The 18291-nt window shown below is 33.7% G+C and overlaps 1 protein-coding gene across 7 annotated transcripts in view; it reads left to right on the top strand.

Moving 5' to 3' along the window:
* The window catches only part of WDR7 (WD repeat domain 7), a 388004-nt gene that overhangs the window by 46062 nt on the left and 323651 nt on the right, over window positions 1-18291 (top strand). For all 7 annotated transcript variants that reach the window (XM_067698977.1, XM_067698974.1, XM_067698978.1 and 4 more), the window contains one exon: window positions 17162-17357. In XM_067698977.1, the coding sequence (XP_067555078.1) occupies window positions 17162-17357 (196 nt within the window). The remainder of the gene's footprint in view (window positions 1-17161; window positions 17358-18291) is intronic.

Here is an 18291-nt window from a genome sequence, read left to right as displayed (position 1 = left end):
GAAAGCACTGAGTCCTAACCACTGGACTGCCCGGAAATTCCCTAGAGTTCGTTTAAATAAACAATTATTGTGACAAGAGAAAGTATAACAGGCACTGAAAATGATTTTGGAAAATTTTGTACATACCTTTGTGAAAGCAGATTGCTTTCTTAGTGATGTGCGTGTAGGTTAGGCCATGATGTCAAATATAAACAGCCTAATAATTTTAGAAATAGGAGATTTTAGGAGAACTTAGGATGGATGAATAACAGACCCATAATTTATATTACTGTTTGTTAATCATGAACTTGTTCATGTGATTAGCCACTTCTGTTGGCATCATCACTATGCCCACACATTCACACGTGTGTGTGCACACACATACACAAACACACAGACACCGTCTTCTTGCATATATATTTCATGCTTATCATAATCCCTACAGCATCACCAGTTATGGTTTTACTGAAATGAAAAGCATTTGACTTCTGTATCTGATCCAGTATTCACAAGGAGTCTCATTTCAAAGCTCAGAAAATCTTCCTTGGCCTTTCTACTTACTTAATCTTCCTGGTAATGTGTGTTATCTGCCATGTTCTGCCAGTGCTAGATTTCATTTGACTTGATCCTGGTGGTGTTATAGGAGGTTCTAGTACCAGTGTCTCTCTCTCTCTTTTTTCCCCTGCCAGATTTGAAAATTCAGATACTTAATTATCCTCTTCCTTCTTTTTAAAATGTTTTTGCCTTTTTCTTGCTTCCCAGTTGGTTGTTCATTTCTTCTAATCTTCATCACTGAGAAAAATTATTGTGTATTTATTTAAATAACCAATTGTATGTCTATTTTAGTGAAATACATATCATTGTCATTATACTAAGTTATAGCACTGTTAGAACCCCTGCCCTAAACTTTATTTAACACTACTTAATGCCCCATACTAAAACATGAGTTTTTTGATCTCTGACTGCAAATTTGGGGAAATATCTAATTTTTTGATGCTGACATTGATAACTTAGATTATTTTATTTCAGTTTAGTGCAACCATTTCTAATTTGGCTGGTTTTTGTTTTCATAAGAATAAAACACTGAAAATTAACTAGAGTATGTATGTGTGTGTGTGTGTGTGTGTGTGTGTGTGTTTAATTACAGGTATTAAAAGGAAAGTTTTTTTGAGTGGTTTCCATAAGGTCATGTTTTCTTTTTGAACTACATTAATATATTTTTAAGCTTACATATTTATATGAGAACATTTTCTGGTTTCTTTTTAAAAATTTTCAAGTGGGTATTTAATATAATAAATTTTTTTTGATCAACTGTATTTAGAAATAATCTGTAGTGAGTAAAAGCTACCTAATAGACATACATGCAACTAAATAGAAAATGGTCTCCTTACTAGACTAGGTGGTCACCAGAGGTGCTAGTTGCCTGGGAAATACGAAGAAGAGAGACACAGACAAGGAAGCCTGGTACTTGGAAAATAATTTACTCATTATAGGCTTAACAGTAGAATTTTCTTGTTTTTAATTAACTTTCAAAAGTACTGATTAAGACAAATTTGCTTTTAGCTTTGTGATAATTTGACAGTAAATAATGCCTGCCTAGTTATTAAGCTGTTCATTTAGCTGGTAGTTTTAGGTCCAGCAGCTAATATGTTTGAAAATCAAAGAGCCTAACTGATTAATAAAAAGCTAAGAATTTGATATTTGCTAAATGTTTAGCAGATGACTATTTTGCTGAGATTAGAGTTAACATCATATGCTGATTTTAATACTAGAATTGTCCTCATAAATTGATCCAGTGTCATTTTCTTTTAGCAAAAAAAACTTTTACTTTAAAATGATCTGGTAGTTGGAAGATTATAAATATTTACCAACTGTAATGATTAAAGATAAATACTGAAAAGTTTGTCATCTGCTTTTTTGATTAGAATAGGGTTTTGGTTTTTATCTTGGGTAGATTGGGAAAGAAGTTGAGTTTTGATTTCTTGCAATTTTTTTTTTACCCCAGGAAAAGATGTTCTAAAACAGAGAAATGTTGGTTGCATTTTAAAAATGACTTAAATTGTAATTAAGAATGTACAATTACGATGAATTTTTCTTTCTTAATTTGTGGTCATTTCATGTTTACCAAAATATAGGAAGTTGTTAAGACTGAGCAAAATCATTGTCTCCTGGCTTTGGTAGACAGTGAATGAAAAATGAAACCCTGCCTGCTGGGTAGAAAGGATGCTGCGGCTGGAGATGAGCTTTGAGGACAGACTATACGCCCTTTCACAACTCCACACACATGTACATCTTACTTGTCTACTGTCTAGGTGTTTCTTTGTCATCCTTTCTTTCCCCACTCCTTCATTTTCGTGCTCTTTTAGCATTTTTTTACCTGAAATCTTTCCAAATTCTTGCTATAGATTAGTATTACTTTAGTGCCAGACTCAGTGGTTCTATACACTTTATTTTTAATAAACTATTTCTCTATTCTTTTATTAATGGGAGTTTTAATTATTTAAAAATTTTGACATGTTCATAGATGATAAACATTTCCTATAGTGTTATGTAGAGTACCTGCATTGAATAGATTTTATGTTTGTTGTACATTGAAGGTTTTTGTTTTTCATTTTTTAGAGGAATTTTATTTATTTATTTTTTCCCAAATAGTAAAGCTCCATTTAGTCAAAGTGCTTTGAAATTGAGTTTGATTCCTTGAATAGTCTAGTTAACTGAGATTTAACTTTCATATGATACAGATTATTTTAAAGAATTAAAATACAGTAAGAAAATTTAAAAGTTTCCTGAAAATATCCTTTGAGATAGGAAATATTGAAGTAATTCAGGATTGTATAGTGCCAAAGAGTTATTGACAAAAATTCTACGAGTTCTTTTTGGCAGTATTACTATCTGCCAAGTAATGCATTTCAGTGTTCCAAGAAATATGAACTTATATTTTAGGAGGAGAGTCAGGCAAGTATTTAAGTAAGCCTGTTACAAGGCTGACTATAAATGGTAAAGGAGAGATCCTAACCAAATGCTTTGGTGGATAAGGGCAGGGGCATATCATAGGTACTCAGAGAAACAAGAGCTTTGGTAAACTCTCAAAAATTTCTGTGAGATTTGACTGTATATTGACTTCATGAGGGGTGGTAGAACTTGCAGTTTTGAGATCTCTATTATTAGGCTATGTGCTGACTCTGTTTCTTTCTCCTTAAGATTATGGAATGTAGAGGAAAAAATTAGGTTTGAGGTGGCTTTTTTTTTTGTGGTTCGGTTTCTTAAGAAAACAAAATGTACTATCCATACATATGAAAGAAATATATACATATAATGTATATAGGTATGAAAGGTATGTGTACTATATATATATATATATATATGAAATATATATGAAAGGAAACAGAAGTGAAATTATCTACTAAAATAGTATTTGAATATTATATAACAATACAAAATATATACTATAAATATAAATATAAAAGAAAGTTCTGTGCCATTTTTGTTTGTCATTCCAAGTTGTGCTTATTGCTTTTAAATGAGTGGTTTTGATCTTATATATTGCTATGTAGATGTGATGGTTCTTAGGCAGTTTTAATAGGATTCAAATTTAAAATGGAACCTTCATATTATTATTAAATAAGACTGTCACTTCAAATACTCATATAGAACACTTTTTAGAAAATTCTTTTTAAAAACAGGCTTGTTAAAATTTTAAGTGCCTTACTGTTTTCAGTTTTCATCTGCACTTGGAATATTATTTACTGTAATGTCTTAAAATATTTTATAAATAGGTATATAAAATGCAAAAGGTATTAAAGGTTATCAATAAAAAGCAAGTCTCTTTTTCCCTCTTGTTCTCCAGCTATGTCATTCTCTTCATCCTGAGTGTAATATTTTATAATCCTACAGAGACTTTCTATACTGTTTTTTAAAAATTTTAAAATTTTTATACAGTTTTTAAAGGTTACTTTCCATTTACAGTCACTACAAAATATTGGCTATATTCCCCTTGTTGTACAATATATGCTTAAGCCTATCTTAACACTCGATAGTTTGTACCTTCCACTCCCTCACTCCTATATTGCCCCTCCGTCCCCCTGCCCACTGGTAACCACTAGTTTGTTCTCTATATCTTATACTATTTTTTAAAATATTTATTTATTTGTTTGGTTGCGCTGGGCTTAGATGCGGCAGGTGGGCTCCTTACTTGTGGTTCTCAGCCTCCTTAGTTGTGGCTCGCAGGCTCCTTAGTTGGCATGCAAACTCTTAGTTGTGACATGCGTGTGGGATCTAGTTCCCTGACCAGGGATTGAACCCAGGCCTCCTGCATTGGGAGTGCAGAGTCTTAACCACTGTGTCACCAGGGAAATCCCTATACTATGTTTTAATACTTCAGAACTATAGCATTTTAGTTTAATCTTATTCTAATAACTGAGACATTTAAGCAACACTGAGAGGTTAGAGATAGAATGATTTCCAGATTTGAATAGCTGTCAGAGGTAGGCTTGGGTGAATTTCCAAAATCTGAACTCTAGGCTAGGGGAGGCCAAAAGAGTGTGCCCAATGCCTGCGGAGTCTGAGGAAGAGAGCAGCTGAAAGGGAGGGCAGGTATTTTTAAGGCTGCTGGTAGTAAAATTATTAAAATTGAATTGGAAAGATAAATACCAAATTCAGATTCTGTTTGCTTTTGAGAGTGACGGGAATGAGTACTGAAGGGAACAAAAAATGTGACTTTTTAAAGTGTTGTGTTTTATTTACTTTTAGTAAATATATATCTAATATTACTTCCCTCTCCCATTGGCATGGATGATTAGATTATCACAGCTTTTTGCTGCTGCTAGAATTTTATTCAGAACAGAATTTTTCGAAAATGTTTCAAAATAAATTTTGAAGCATATATAATATATATGTTTCTCAGTGTGAACATATAGCCTAAGTTCTCTAATAGATTAGTTAAAAATGATTACTTTTCATTATATCTTATTAAACTTGTATTGTCACATGCCTCCAAAATTTTCCAGAAGGGGGCAGCATGGGTTTGTGAAAATGGGAATATCAGGCACCTAACCTGTTTGTTCCTTCATCTGGCAATGTTAATAAATTCCTAGCTCTTGCGGCAGATATGATAATATGTATGGTATATGTGACTATATGTTTGTTAGTGTGTAATGTTCGCTGCCGGTAAGAACAATTAACAAATTAGGTTTTCTTTTTAATATATTATCCTTTCTTTCTGAAAAAGTACCTAAGCTTCTGCCTGAATTAGCTCTTATCTTACCTTTTTGAATTTGGACTTGTGTTACCAGTTTAATTGGATGTTACATTTAAAAAGCAATGTCTAGAATTATGGCATAGTCTCTGAAGCCAGAGTAAACTTTGGTGATGTAAAGGAAACAAAAGCAGAAAGCAGAAGTAATCTTTTTCTGAAATATATCACAGTGTACATAATGTTCTGTAATATTCTTTTTCCCATAACACTTAATTCTCTTAGATTTTGAGACTACTTTCATATGTTTTATATATGCAGCATCATCTTTTTGAGATTAATTTTTATTTTAAAAAATTACATAACACATTGTTATGGAAAATACAGATATTTTCTAAAGATGGTCTAAGTGTATTCCAACATTTTTAATGATAGTCTGTCATTTAATTTTATTCAGAAATGTCAGAATTTTACTTTCTAATTTTTTTTTCTCTTATCAACCGTGGGGGTTGAGAATTAAGATAACTAAATAATTTTGCACATCTGGAATGATTCTTAGGGTAAATTCTTAAATGTGAAATTGCTTTATAAAAGGGCATATTAATTTTTAAAGTCTTTTGAATACATATTACCAAATTGTCCTTCAGAAGCTTAGGAATAGGTTTGTACCACCTATTTATCTTCATAATTCTTCATCATCCTGTTTGTAATCTTTCAAATGTAGGTAACTTTCTAGACTTATAAGTAGCTGTATGAAGAGTATGTATAAGCGTATAGCACTCATTCTCATTTTGAAAGCACGAATGCTTTAATATACCAAGACTGTATTGGTTATCCATTGTGATTGCTGCATGTTTTCCAAATTTTTACTACTGTCATATTTTATTCAAGATAAAAAATTAATTTTTCCTATTATGGATAGTGTCTAAATATTCAAATATCATAGTACACCCTGTCTCTCGTGTAGGAAGCTAAGAGAGTCAATAATATACCAAGAGACTGTCAGTGAGGATCCCTTCAACAGTAATGAGACAGATTGCCTCCCTATTCTGGCTGTGCTAATATTGTGTCAAACATTTTAGAAATTCATTTATTTATTACCTTTTTTTTTTTGCCTTAGGTTTATAGCAAAGTGACTCCGTTTTTTTTTAAAATAAATTTATTTATTTATTTGTTTGGCTGCATTGGGTCTTTGTTGCTGCGTGTGAGCTTTCTCTAGTTGAGGTGACCAGGGGCTACTCTTCATTGCAGTGCGCAGGCTTCTCATTGCGGTGGCTTCTCTTGTTGCGGAGCACGGGCTCTAGGTGTGCGGGCTTCAGTAGTTGTGGCTCACGGGCTCTAGAGCGCAGGCTCAGTAGTTGCGGCGCATGGGCTAAGTTGCTCTGCGACATGTGGGATCTTCCCTGACCAGGGCTCAAGCCTGTGTCTTCTGCTTTGGCAGGCGGATTCTTAACTACTGCACCACCAGGGAAGTCCCCAGTTTAAAAAAAAAAAAAAAAAAATATATATATATATATATATATATATATATATATATACACAAACATACATATATACATATATATGTATGTATATATTCTTTTCAGATTCTTTTCCATTATAGGTTATTACAAGATATTGAGTATAGCTCCCTGTGTTATAGAGTAGGTCCTTGTTGTTTATATATATAATAGTGTGTATACGTTAATCCCAAACCCCTAATTTATCCCTCCCCCACTCCACAGAAATTTAGATATTCCTCTGTTTGGAGAGGTTTCTTTAGACCTTTAGTCATATTCTTGGTAGCAAAGAAGATTACATTGGGTATGAAATTTATTTTTAGTAATAGAAATGATTTGGTGCTAAGCATTGTAAATGAAGTGATTGATTAAATTGACTCAGTGGTTGAAGAGAGTTAGTATGGCACAGAGCAAAGACAATTTTTCTTCAGTAACTTAATCATAAAGCAATTTTAAAATGAGTTAAAATTTATTTTAAGATGGCAGAAATTGTTAGAAAAAAATGAATGACTTTTTAAGGTGACTGTTCAATTAGATGCAATATATATCTGAGTGCCGACCATTTTCCAGGTGCCTTCAAGAGCCGGGTGTATAATAGTGGGGGTTAGGTTTCTCTTGTGTTCTTTGATATAGACTTAAAAAGCAAGCCAGCATCCTTTGTAAACAAAGAGGTATTTTTAGAATATATATTCTAGTAATTTATCTCTAGGAAAGATACACAGACTCTTTCAGTTAGAAAATCTCTGGTTAGAAAAATGGGGACAGTATCAACCCGTTTGTTTTCATGAGAAAGGAAAAAAATGATATTCCATAGTTATGTCAGAGGTATTGTAAATTCAGTGTTTATTTCTTGTAAGGATACTGGTATGAGCGGAATAAATAGGTTGAAGCCAAGCAGGCAGATTGAGAGTTACTAGGTCAGATGGATGGGGCCATTCAAATTCAAAGTAGGAGGTAGAAGTAGAAGTGTGGGACCAGCAGCCACTGGGAGTCGTAATTCAGTGCATGCTGAGAAGTGAGGCCCTTTGTGATAGAAGATGTTAGTCCCTGAACGTGTGCAGCCAAGGTTTGGGTGTGGGGTGGACAATAACTGGGGACAGCTGACTGCTGTGGGGAGAGGGTGAAAGGGTAGCACTTTTGAGTTCCTTAAAAAACCTTAGACTATCTTCAGAGTCTGCAGATATGACTATCTCAGTCTCTAAAAGCCATAAATATGTAATTGAAATTAAAGAAAGCACTTTGATGTTTTAAAGGCATGAAGTAAAAAATTATCAAGTAAATTCAATGGAAAAAGATGTGTGAGGAAATATTCAGGGAACAGTGGAAGGTGGTCACTGAGTTGTTGGATTGAGAGCTTTTATTGACTCAAATTGTTAAAAGTGCTAAAAACTTCATTAATGTGATTTTAAGGTAATACGTGAGTGATGGTAATGATCATGTAGGTGGAACTATTCAGATTAAATTAAAGCAGAGCTATTAATATGAGAAGAAAACATTGAAAAGGGGAAACTAACCTAATAGAAAAATTATGAATGTCTCCGTATTTCCTGGTGAATACCTAAACGTTGGCAACTCCCTCAGAAAATGATACAACTACATTATAAAAAGTAGAATTTATGGTATATAATGACATAATACTAATAATGGTAAAGAGAATACTAACTACCATCATCTTTTGTATGCATGATGTATTAGTCACTGTGCTGATTTCTTTACATATATTTCATTTAATTCACCCAGTGCTTCTGTGAGGCCTAGTAATTGCTGTTAACCTCATTGTACAGAGAGGTGAGGCTCAGAGAGGTTAAGTAGCTTGCTCAAGTCACACAGTTAGCAAGTGGCAGAACTGGAATTTGATCCTAAATAGTCTAACCTGAGGGCCTGAACTTGACCACCAAACATACCACCTCCTACTAGGTGTAACTGTGTATTTAAAAATAGTTGCATTTCTCCAACTTTGACTATATATGTTTTATTACTGATTTACGTAAGTAAATATGATTTTGATACTTAATTTTAAATGCCTAATTTATTTAGTATCTTTCAATTTGTAGATCAAAACACAGCCATTCTTTTCAATTCCTGTATTTCAAATTTTTCTTTAGAGAATTGTGCATGGCTCAGTTCTTCGGTAATTTATGTTTTAGTTTTTCATCTTTGATTATTTAGGTTTGGATTTTCTTAGTTTTAGCTCCCTTTCATCTTCTTTTACTTGTCACACTTTACTTGCTTTTAAGAATATGGTGTAAGATTTAACTGCAATTTTATAAATTTAACATATACACAGTTAAAATTTTTTGAAAACAGAGGTAGCTAAGAAGGTAAAAGGTCACCTGTTACCCTTCTACATAAAAGAGAAACACAGTTAACATTTTGATATTTTTTCCTCTAGCCTTGTAAAATTCACTTACTATGCACTTGTGATTATATTGTATAGTTATCTATGCACATTGCATCTTCATTTAATATTTTAACAAATACTTTCTCAAGTTATTCTTATTTGTGAAAGTAATTTTTAGTAATTATATAACATTACATTATGTGAGTATACAATATTTACTTAGCAATTCTCCTCCTTTGGATGTGTAGATTGGTCCCAATTTGAACTATTGTAAATAATATTGAATATCTTTGTAAAACTTGTTTTCATTTATGATTATTTCCTTGGGTAGATTCCATGAATATTTTTTGGATTAGAACCTCAGAATTTTGGGGTAATAGGTTATTAACATTTTTAAGTCTGTTGAGATCGATTACCTAATTATTTTCTACCCTCAGTGCCTATTTCATTGTCCCTTGCCAACACAAGATGTTTTTATTTACTTCCATGACTCAGTTTCCACATCTGTAAGATGGAAATAATAATAGTATCTACTTCAAAGGGTTGTTGTGAGACTACGATGAATTACTGCCAAGTATTTAGAATAATAGCTGGCACAGAGTAAGAACCCAATAAACGTTGGTTGTTTCGTATTATGTAATTTCTACAGTCTTTGGCTAAATTGATAGGTGGAAAGAGTATTTTATTGTTCGAATTTGCATTTCTTTGATTACTAGAGGTAATGAAGTTTTTCTCTGAGGATTTTAGTGAGTTTGTTTGTTTTTTTCATTTGAGACATAGATTGTCCTTTGCTCATTTGTTTCTGTTGGGGATATTAGTGCTTGTATGAGTGCTTAACTTAATTGAAATATTAAGCTTATGTGCTTTCTATTACTGTTGTTGAAATTTTCTTCTGGTTTATTATTTACTTTGATTTTTTAATCTACAGATAATTTACATTCCTATGTAATCTAATTTATCTTTTTCCTATTTAGCTTCTTTCATATTTTTGAATCCTGGGATCTTACCCGCCCCCCCCAGAAATTTGGTGAAATTTGATTAAAAAGCAATGGCTGGATTAAAACAAACATCAAATACTTTAATCTATCTGAAATTTATTTATGCATGTGGGGTGAGGAAAGGATAAAAATCATCTCTTCTTCCCTAAAGTAACGGATTATCTCAACATCATTTATTAAATAAAATTTTCTTTGATAGGTAATGTCTTCTTAATCTTACATTAAATTCTTCATATTTATTTGCTGCTTTATTAAGAAGGAAGCAGTTGAAGAAAGATGGAGCCCTGACTAGCCCGCTATTTCTTCACTGTTGTCTTTTGTATGTAGTGAATGGACGAAGATATTAAAACTGGTCCCTAAAAGTCTTATTTTTATGTAGAACATAACTATCCTAATAGATGGTTAGTAAGTGTTTTGGTTGGACCACATGGTCTTATTTTCTAAAATAGCTATTAAAGAAACAGCTGTCTACCCCACCCCACCCCCTTCTTTTTAAAAGAAGGATGAGCTATGGATTTCTGAAAAAAAAAATTTTTTTTTAATCTAGTTTTGTGAAAGTGTGGACACGGCATTAACATTTGTAGGCTCTTTTTTCCCCTTCAGGTAGAATATTTAAAAGTGATAAATGATGCATCTTAACTGCATATTTATGTTCCAGAGAAGGAGTTCTGAGAAGTCAAGAAATAATGATTAAAAGAATAGTAGGATTGATTTATGAGTGAAAGAAGCTGGTCATTTATAGCTTGTCTAATGATGGGCATATTTAAAAGGAGAGACAATAGTTAGTGTTCATAGATTTAGAGAATATTCAAAGAGAAACATTGTTTTGGGCAGGAGATTGCTCCTGGAATGATATGAAGAAAAGAATAATTTAGTTTAGGAAACAAATTGGCAAAAGTAGAAAAATATATATATGTATATAATTTACACTGGGAACTGTTGGAAAGCAGAATCATCTCCCCAGAGAGCTAGTGTGTGGGATAAACTAGCTGTCTCTAGTTTCTGTAATTCATGGCAAATGCTTAGGAACAGGTTACATAAGAGGTTTCTGGGAATGGTTTAAAATGAAGTCTTGTAAAATGTGTAAGGTCAGGCTGGATGACCTAGGTGGTACATTCTGACTCTGTCAGATCTTGTGATAGCTTGTGGCATTCCCCTGCTCAGCACTAATGTACCGTGAGGATTATTTACTGGCAAATTCAGTGAGTGCTTACTTGGTTGAGGATCAGAATTGCTTGAAAAATAATAATTGGTCTTGGAATGTATTTGTTTTGATCTGGTATCTTCCTCACTTTCCCTGCCCCAATTAATTTTTTCACCAAATCAAAGTAAATATTAAATATGGTTAAATATTCTGTTGCTTTTTATTTCTCCTGCTTTTAATTACCTTTTGATAACATTGGTGCATTTTCCTTCTAGGGAAGAACTAATACAGTGTTTGGAACATGATTTTGAATAATTTTCACCTGTAAAGTACTGACCAAGTTGATCAGATGCTCAATCCATGCTGTACAAGTTCTGTTCCATAACAACAAAAAAATGTTTTTAATGGTATATGTATGTTACACTCTTTAAGTCAGTTGATAGCAGTGGGTGTTAAAGTGGAATCTGTGAGACAGTTAACTGGGACCTGGGAATAAAATATTAAAGCTCTTCTTTCTTTGTTTTTAAACCTTAACAAATTGAGCTTATGAACATTTACTAGATGGAAGGACGTTGGTGCCTCACTTGCTTCATACATCAGATGGGCACATATCACCTGGGCCAAGAGTGGGCCTGCCACCTCCAGGAGGGCGACCTCAGTGCCCTCACCAGGTGTGCTTCCAATGAAAATATGTTTGCTTCGGAGAGTTGCAGATTATACTGTATAGGTCTTAACCTAACCATCACAAAATGGGCAGAGAAAATAGTAATGGAAGTCTTTCCGATGAAAATGAAATATCTTTTCATTAACCACGTAACGAGGTTCAAACAATGATCATTTGATCAATCTGGCAAGAAGGCAGCCACAAAATTCATGATTATATAAAATATGTGTTTACATCTACTATTGTTAACAGTGAAAACTTTCTAAAGATACAGTGCTTTGAGGTATTGGCTAATGCTAATATAAAGTTATTAACATTAGCAAGACATTTAAGAAAATATTTCATTTTATCTTAAATTTGTTTATTTAAACTGAGTCATCCTTTTAAAGTATATATTCTGTGCATGTTTTACAATGTACATGATATATTGGCACAAAGTACATATACAATGTATAAATATACACATAGTGAGAATGTATTACAGAGTTTTTTAAATGAATAAGTGTGTGATTGAACAAGTTTGGAACATAAATACTTTTCAGATAATTTAGTTAAAGATATGAGGTTCACATTTTTTATTTCTTGTATTATTATTCTAATTACACAATTTAAATGTCTTATAAAAATATCCTCAATGTTACGTCATGTTTAGGTAACTTTTTCAGGTTGAGATGGAAGAAAGCGAAGTAGAATGGAATTAATCAAATTATAGAATCAGTCATTGTGGGTGAAGTAAGTGTTCAGTAACCAAGATGTCTAGAATTTAATAATTTAATAATAAAAGAATTATGCTAATTCAACTCATTTGTGAGGACGCTGCATCTAAATCAAAGAGAGTTTGGTGTTATCTAATATTCTTTAAGAAGTGCTTCTTCAATAGTTTTGAGCACAGATAAGGAGAAACCAAGTTAATTGTGTTTCAGCAAATCTTTTAAGTGCTTTCATGTAACAGGTAGCTGAGAATTATTTATCATTACTCTGTTCATTGTTTGAATTAAAATTAATACCAAAGTGGTGCTTGAGAATGGTCTTTTTCCCTTTTACATTTAAATAAGCTAGACATTTGCTTTGTTTATACCATTAATTTGTTTTCACAGAGCCTGTGAAGGTAACCATCAACTCAGAATTAATTAGGGGAATCAAAATTAATGAGGATTTACTGTATTGGGCCATTTCCACTCTAGGCCAGTTTTCTTCACATGAGTTGGACTAGCAGTTTCTTGAAAGAAGAAAAATTAGATTTATTTAAATCCATATTTAAAAAGCAGAGAACCATCTTTTCTTGTGAGTTAAGTACCTCTAATAACTGTGCTTTCTTGGACTTAGTAATATTGATTTTTTTTGTTTGTTTCCAGTCTTGATTATTTTGGCTATTTCCAGACCGTTGTTCATTACAGTAAAGCTAGACTTAACTCTTCAGATGCTTATTTTCATTTACATGGAAGGTATAACATTTTTGTTTGGGGCCAAACATTTTTTTGCGGTTGAGGCATGTCATTTGTCAGTTTTCATCATTATTGCACTATACGAATGAAGAACAGAACTATTCTTTAAAAGATATTGATGTAAATATATATGTTAGAAGAGAACGCGTCATGTGGGACTGAAAAGCTAGAATTTTTGGAATTCATTTTTTCCTTCAGAAAATTACATCCCATAATCTACTTTTTAAAATACACCCTATAATATTATTTAATATTAGCTTTGTATGTTCTTTGTTTTTACTAATAAGAGAGATAACATGAAGTAGAGCTTTTCAATCTTTTTATGAGGTTGGATTGCATTTTCTTGAATTTTAAAAAATTATCCACCTCATATAAATGGCAAGGGTGAAAGTTCAGACGGCGAAACTTATGAGGAGTTGATGCCGGAGGTCAAGTTCCTGGTGGGAATAGGGAAGCCTTTTTTGTTTGCTTAAGTCTGCAGTCCTCTCTCTGGTAGGTTATAAACTGCAGTATGAGATATTTGGCAGAGAGAGAACGCGTGGGTCAGTGCTTCTCAGTGGTTTTGTTGTCACCTCAGGTGTTGAGATCTACCAGCAGAACATAATTTGAAAAACACCAAACATAGTGAAGAAGATTGGTAAAAAATCACCTTTTAAAAACAAACAAACATCACCCTGACTCATGCCTCGTTTTCTCTATGAAAAGGAATGACAAGAATTATGTGAACATTAATGAAATGATTGTCAACTTGGGGACTGGCAAGTCGGCTAGTTAGGTCTACCGCATTAATTAAGGATTAACTCATTTTAAAGATTTCAGAGAGCTTGTGAGTCATAGTAGCAGAATCAAAAGTAGTGACAGGGGTGAGTACTGTGGCAGATCAGTGCCTGATTAAAAGATGTGAATAGATGAAAAGGAATGCCGTTTAGGACTCATTCTTTTTAGTGACTCATACACAGAGAAAAAGATTACTATTAGATTTATTTCTCTGATGAGAAAAATAAATAAAATGACCATTTTTTAGCAGACTCGTGTTGGAAAATAGAAAATAGTTAACCATTAACGTAGCAATCATCCTTTTTTGTATATTGAGTGATGGATGTATATGATAAATACAAAGTCTGTATTAATGATTATCTGTAGAAATGCAAAGCCTCCATTGTATTAGACTGTCTGTTATCCTTGCTTAGCAACGTACATCTGGTGAAACTCAAAAATATTTTTATTTATTTTAATATTTATTTTATTTATCTATTTTTGGCTGTGTTGGGTCTTTGTTGCTGCACATGGGCTTTCTCTAGTTGCACTGAGCGTGGGCTACTCTTCATAGAGGTGTGCAGGCTTCTCATTGCAGTGGCTTCTCTTGTTGTGGAGCACGGGCTCTAGGCGCGTGGGCTTCAGTAGTTGTGTCACGCGGGCTTCAGTAGTTGTGGCACGCGGGCTGAGTAGTTGTGGCTCTCAGGCTCTAAAGTGTAGCCTCAGTAGTTGTGGCGCATGGCATGGGCTTAGTTGCTCCGCGGCACGTGGGATCTTCCCGGACCAGGGCTTGAACATTGGCAGGCGGATTCTTAACCACCGCGCCACCAGAGAAGCCCACTCAAAAGTATTTTATGTGGTGTGAAGTATAATAACTGAAAATAAAGGCATCATGTTATATTTCTGCCATGTTTTATTCTAACATTGCCTATATTTAAGTGATATTTTTGGAGTTTGCCACTTTATTTTGACTTATTGCTTAATTACAAAGCAAAGTTTTGCATGCCATAGTCAGCTACTCCTCAGTCCTTAATGTCTTTTTAAAGAAAGAAATCATGTTTTATGTTTCCATTGAATGCTTATCAGGTAGCATGAAATAAATAAGCTTAACAAATGCTTAAGAAAATTCTATATGTTGTTTTAGTAAAAGTTTATAACATGATCTTCCTGAACTTAGTTTTCTTAACTTTTAAAATTAATAAATACCTACTATGCTGATTATAGTTTTTAAATCATTATGAAAGAAAACGTACAAGCTAACAGAACCAAAGATTAAAACACCTGAATTTAAGAACAAAGTAAATAGTTAAATCTGACTCTCTTTTTTAAAATTAATGCTCTGCCTCATTCAAAAATTGATTTTAGGTTGTTTACAAAAATAAACATTATTCAGTTAGTTAAAAATAAAGCTAAATCATGGTGAAGAGAAAATGAAAGAAAAAGTAGACAAGACCACCTAGAGTCCACATTCAGAAATGTATGCCCACGCACCCCACAGTCATGGATAGAAAATTCAGTCCTAAGTTTCTTAGTATCCAAAACATTGAAGGAATCCATTGTAGCAGCTTTCCCCAAAGTCTGTTCCTCAAAAACTACGTCTTAGATTATGATGGTCTTTATTCCTGTCCTGCCCTAGACAGGAATAAAGATGCAGATGTAGAGAATGGACTTGAGGACACGGAGAAGGGGGAAGGGTAAGCTGGGACGAAGTGAGAGAGTAGCATCGACATATATACACTACCAAGTGTAACATAGATAGCTAGTGGGAAGCAGCCGCATAGAACAGGGGTGGGATAGGGAGGGTGGGAGGGAGATGCAAGAGGGAGGAGATATGGGGATATATGTATATGTAGCTGATACACTTTGTTATACAGCAGCAACTAACACACCATTGTAAAGCAATTATATGCCAATAAAGATGTTACAAAAAAAAGGATTATGATGGTCAAATGAAATTATATTCATGTTAGCATGTTAAAGTTTCTTAGAAGTTCTATGGACAAAAACAACTGTAACGTGTTTCCCATGCACATGTGGTCACACAAACACGCCCACCCCCCACCCCGCCCCACTCTTTTTCATCTGATACCTGTCAACGTTTCCCATTGAGATGGACCAATCAGGGAGATATATCATTCTTTAGCTAAAAAACGTCTGCTTAGGCAAAGCCCAGCTGGGTGACGTTTGAGAAGTTTCTCCTCTGGATCCCACAGAAGGGGTAATATGTTTGTGGTGCCGTGGGCCTCATCCTCAGTAAATAGCCACAATTTACACAGTACGGAGCTTCAGATGGCTGTTTTCATATGGTTCCACCTCAGTGTGATCCGGAAGCACAGTCTAATAAATCACTACAAAGTTGTAAGTTGCTTGTAAATTGTCTTCCAAACCTATAAAGACGTTAATTTTTAATTTTCTAGGTTATGGATTCAGTTCTCTGATGCTAGTGAAAATCTTTACCATCTTTGATTATTTCTATTATATTCCATCTTGTTCTAAAAAGGAATGGAAGGGCGCAAACTAGAGATGAGCAGGAAGTACAGAGCAGGATGTTTATTGGGCTCTTGTATGTTAGCTGAGGTGGTGTGCCTGCTGGCATTAGAGACAGAAGCTGTGAAACACATCTACAGGTGATACAGACTATCGGTGGCTCTTAAGAAATGATTGTGGCAGAGGGACCTTGAGGGTATTGTTTTTGAGCAAAGGAGCAGGGAAGAGCATGGGTCTAAATGATAGAGTCACAAACAGAAAGGAGCACTGCAGAAAGCAGCTCTAGCTGCTAGCACGGGGAAGTTCAGACAGTGGAAAGGGAACACATAATAACAGATCAATTTTTTTCCCGCTTTGCCTGTTCATATATAGCAATTATTTTTAGTAAGATCGTCTTCAAATTTGAACAGCAGATTTTCCTAGGCGTCTTTCTCTTCTTTAATCTAGTGTTAATTTAGTATTTTTCAAAGTGTTGTGATGATTGAACTAGGCGTTTTATGTATAATGTAAAAGAAGAAAATTGTCGACACATCCTAATGTCGTGGTTAGTGTTTTCAGCAGCAGTGAATGTATAATTAATTTTGATTTAATTGAGGACAAGATCCATTTTCTTCTGAATTTAATCTAAGTGTAATTAAGATTTATTCTTCTTTTTAGGCAAGAGTGCAGCACTGCATCTGCTCTGTAGCCAGTGACCACTCGGTAGGACTTCTAAGTTTGCGAGAGAAAAAATGCATTATGCTGGCATCTCGTCATCTTTTCCCCATTCAAGTAATCAAGTGGAGGCCTTCTGACGATTACCTAGTAGTGGGATGTTCAGACGGCTCCGTGTATGTCTGGCAAATGGATACCGGTAAGAAAAATGTTGAGAGAGACTAGAAAATTAAATGAGTATATTTGACTTCCTAAATGAGAAATCTTTTATATGAGGAAAAAACCCCTGAGATGTCAAAAGTTTGCTACTTTTATTTCTCACCACTGCTTTTTATAAGTGTTCTTATCATTATCAACAAAGAAATATTTAGATGTCCTCTTATTTGTTGTACTATCTGGAGCACTTGTAGAGTAGTTCACTGATCTTTAGAGGAATGTGGTTGATGACAGTATACAGATTAGGACAGGCATGCAGACACCAGACAAGTAAGTGATTTCTATATAATTCATGGGCAAATTGTAAGATCAAGGAACCATTTTTGTCTCAAGTTCAGAAACAGTGGAAAAAGATAAAATTATCTTCTATTTGAAAAGCAGAAAAACCATACAGGGCCGTTAATAGAAGGAGGTAATTGAAATGAAAGTTTTAAGTTCTAGAGAGAACATTTAAAATTTCAAGGTTCAGAAATTTTATGTATGTGGCATGATACAGAACAAGTAATGTTTAGCTTAAAGGTATAGGCCATGATATATAAGATTTATACACAGAATCTTCTGGTTTTCCCTGAGAAATTTTAAAGTATGTAACTAAATGTTTATTAGTTTGGGCTTTTAAAAACACAGCTTATTCTAGTTTTACTATCCTGAGTCATCATCTATCAGTGATTAAAACCTTTCTTTACATTCCTAATTGTGCTATATAATATTTCTACTATTTTTTTCTTCATGAAGCTTTTTTCATTTTTGTTTTTAAATAGTCCTTTTTGAAATCAGAGTATATATATTTTTTTGCTTGTGCTGTGGTGCAGGAGGGAGTGTTCCTAGGTCTTTTTGGAGCAAGTAGCCATAATCTTCAGGTATCTTTCATTTATAGTTCTGGTTTTATCTGGTACTACGTAGGCAATTTTGACAAG

This window comes from Pseudorca crassidens, chromosome 12, assembly GCF_039906515.1.
Source record: "Pseudorca crassidens isolate mPseCra1 chromosome 12, mPseCra1.hap1, whole genome shotgun sequence".
NCBI classification, from domain to species: domain Eukaryota; kingdom Metazoa; phylum Chordata; class Mammalia; order Artiodactyla; family Delphinidae; genus Pseudorca; species Pseudorca crassidens.
This window is presented reverse-complemented; position numbering and strand designations above follow the sequence as displayed.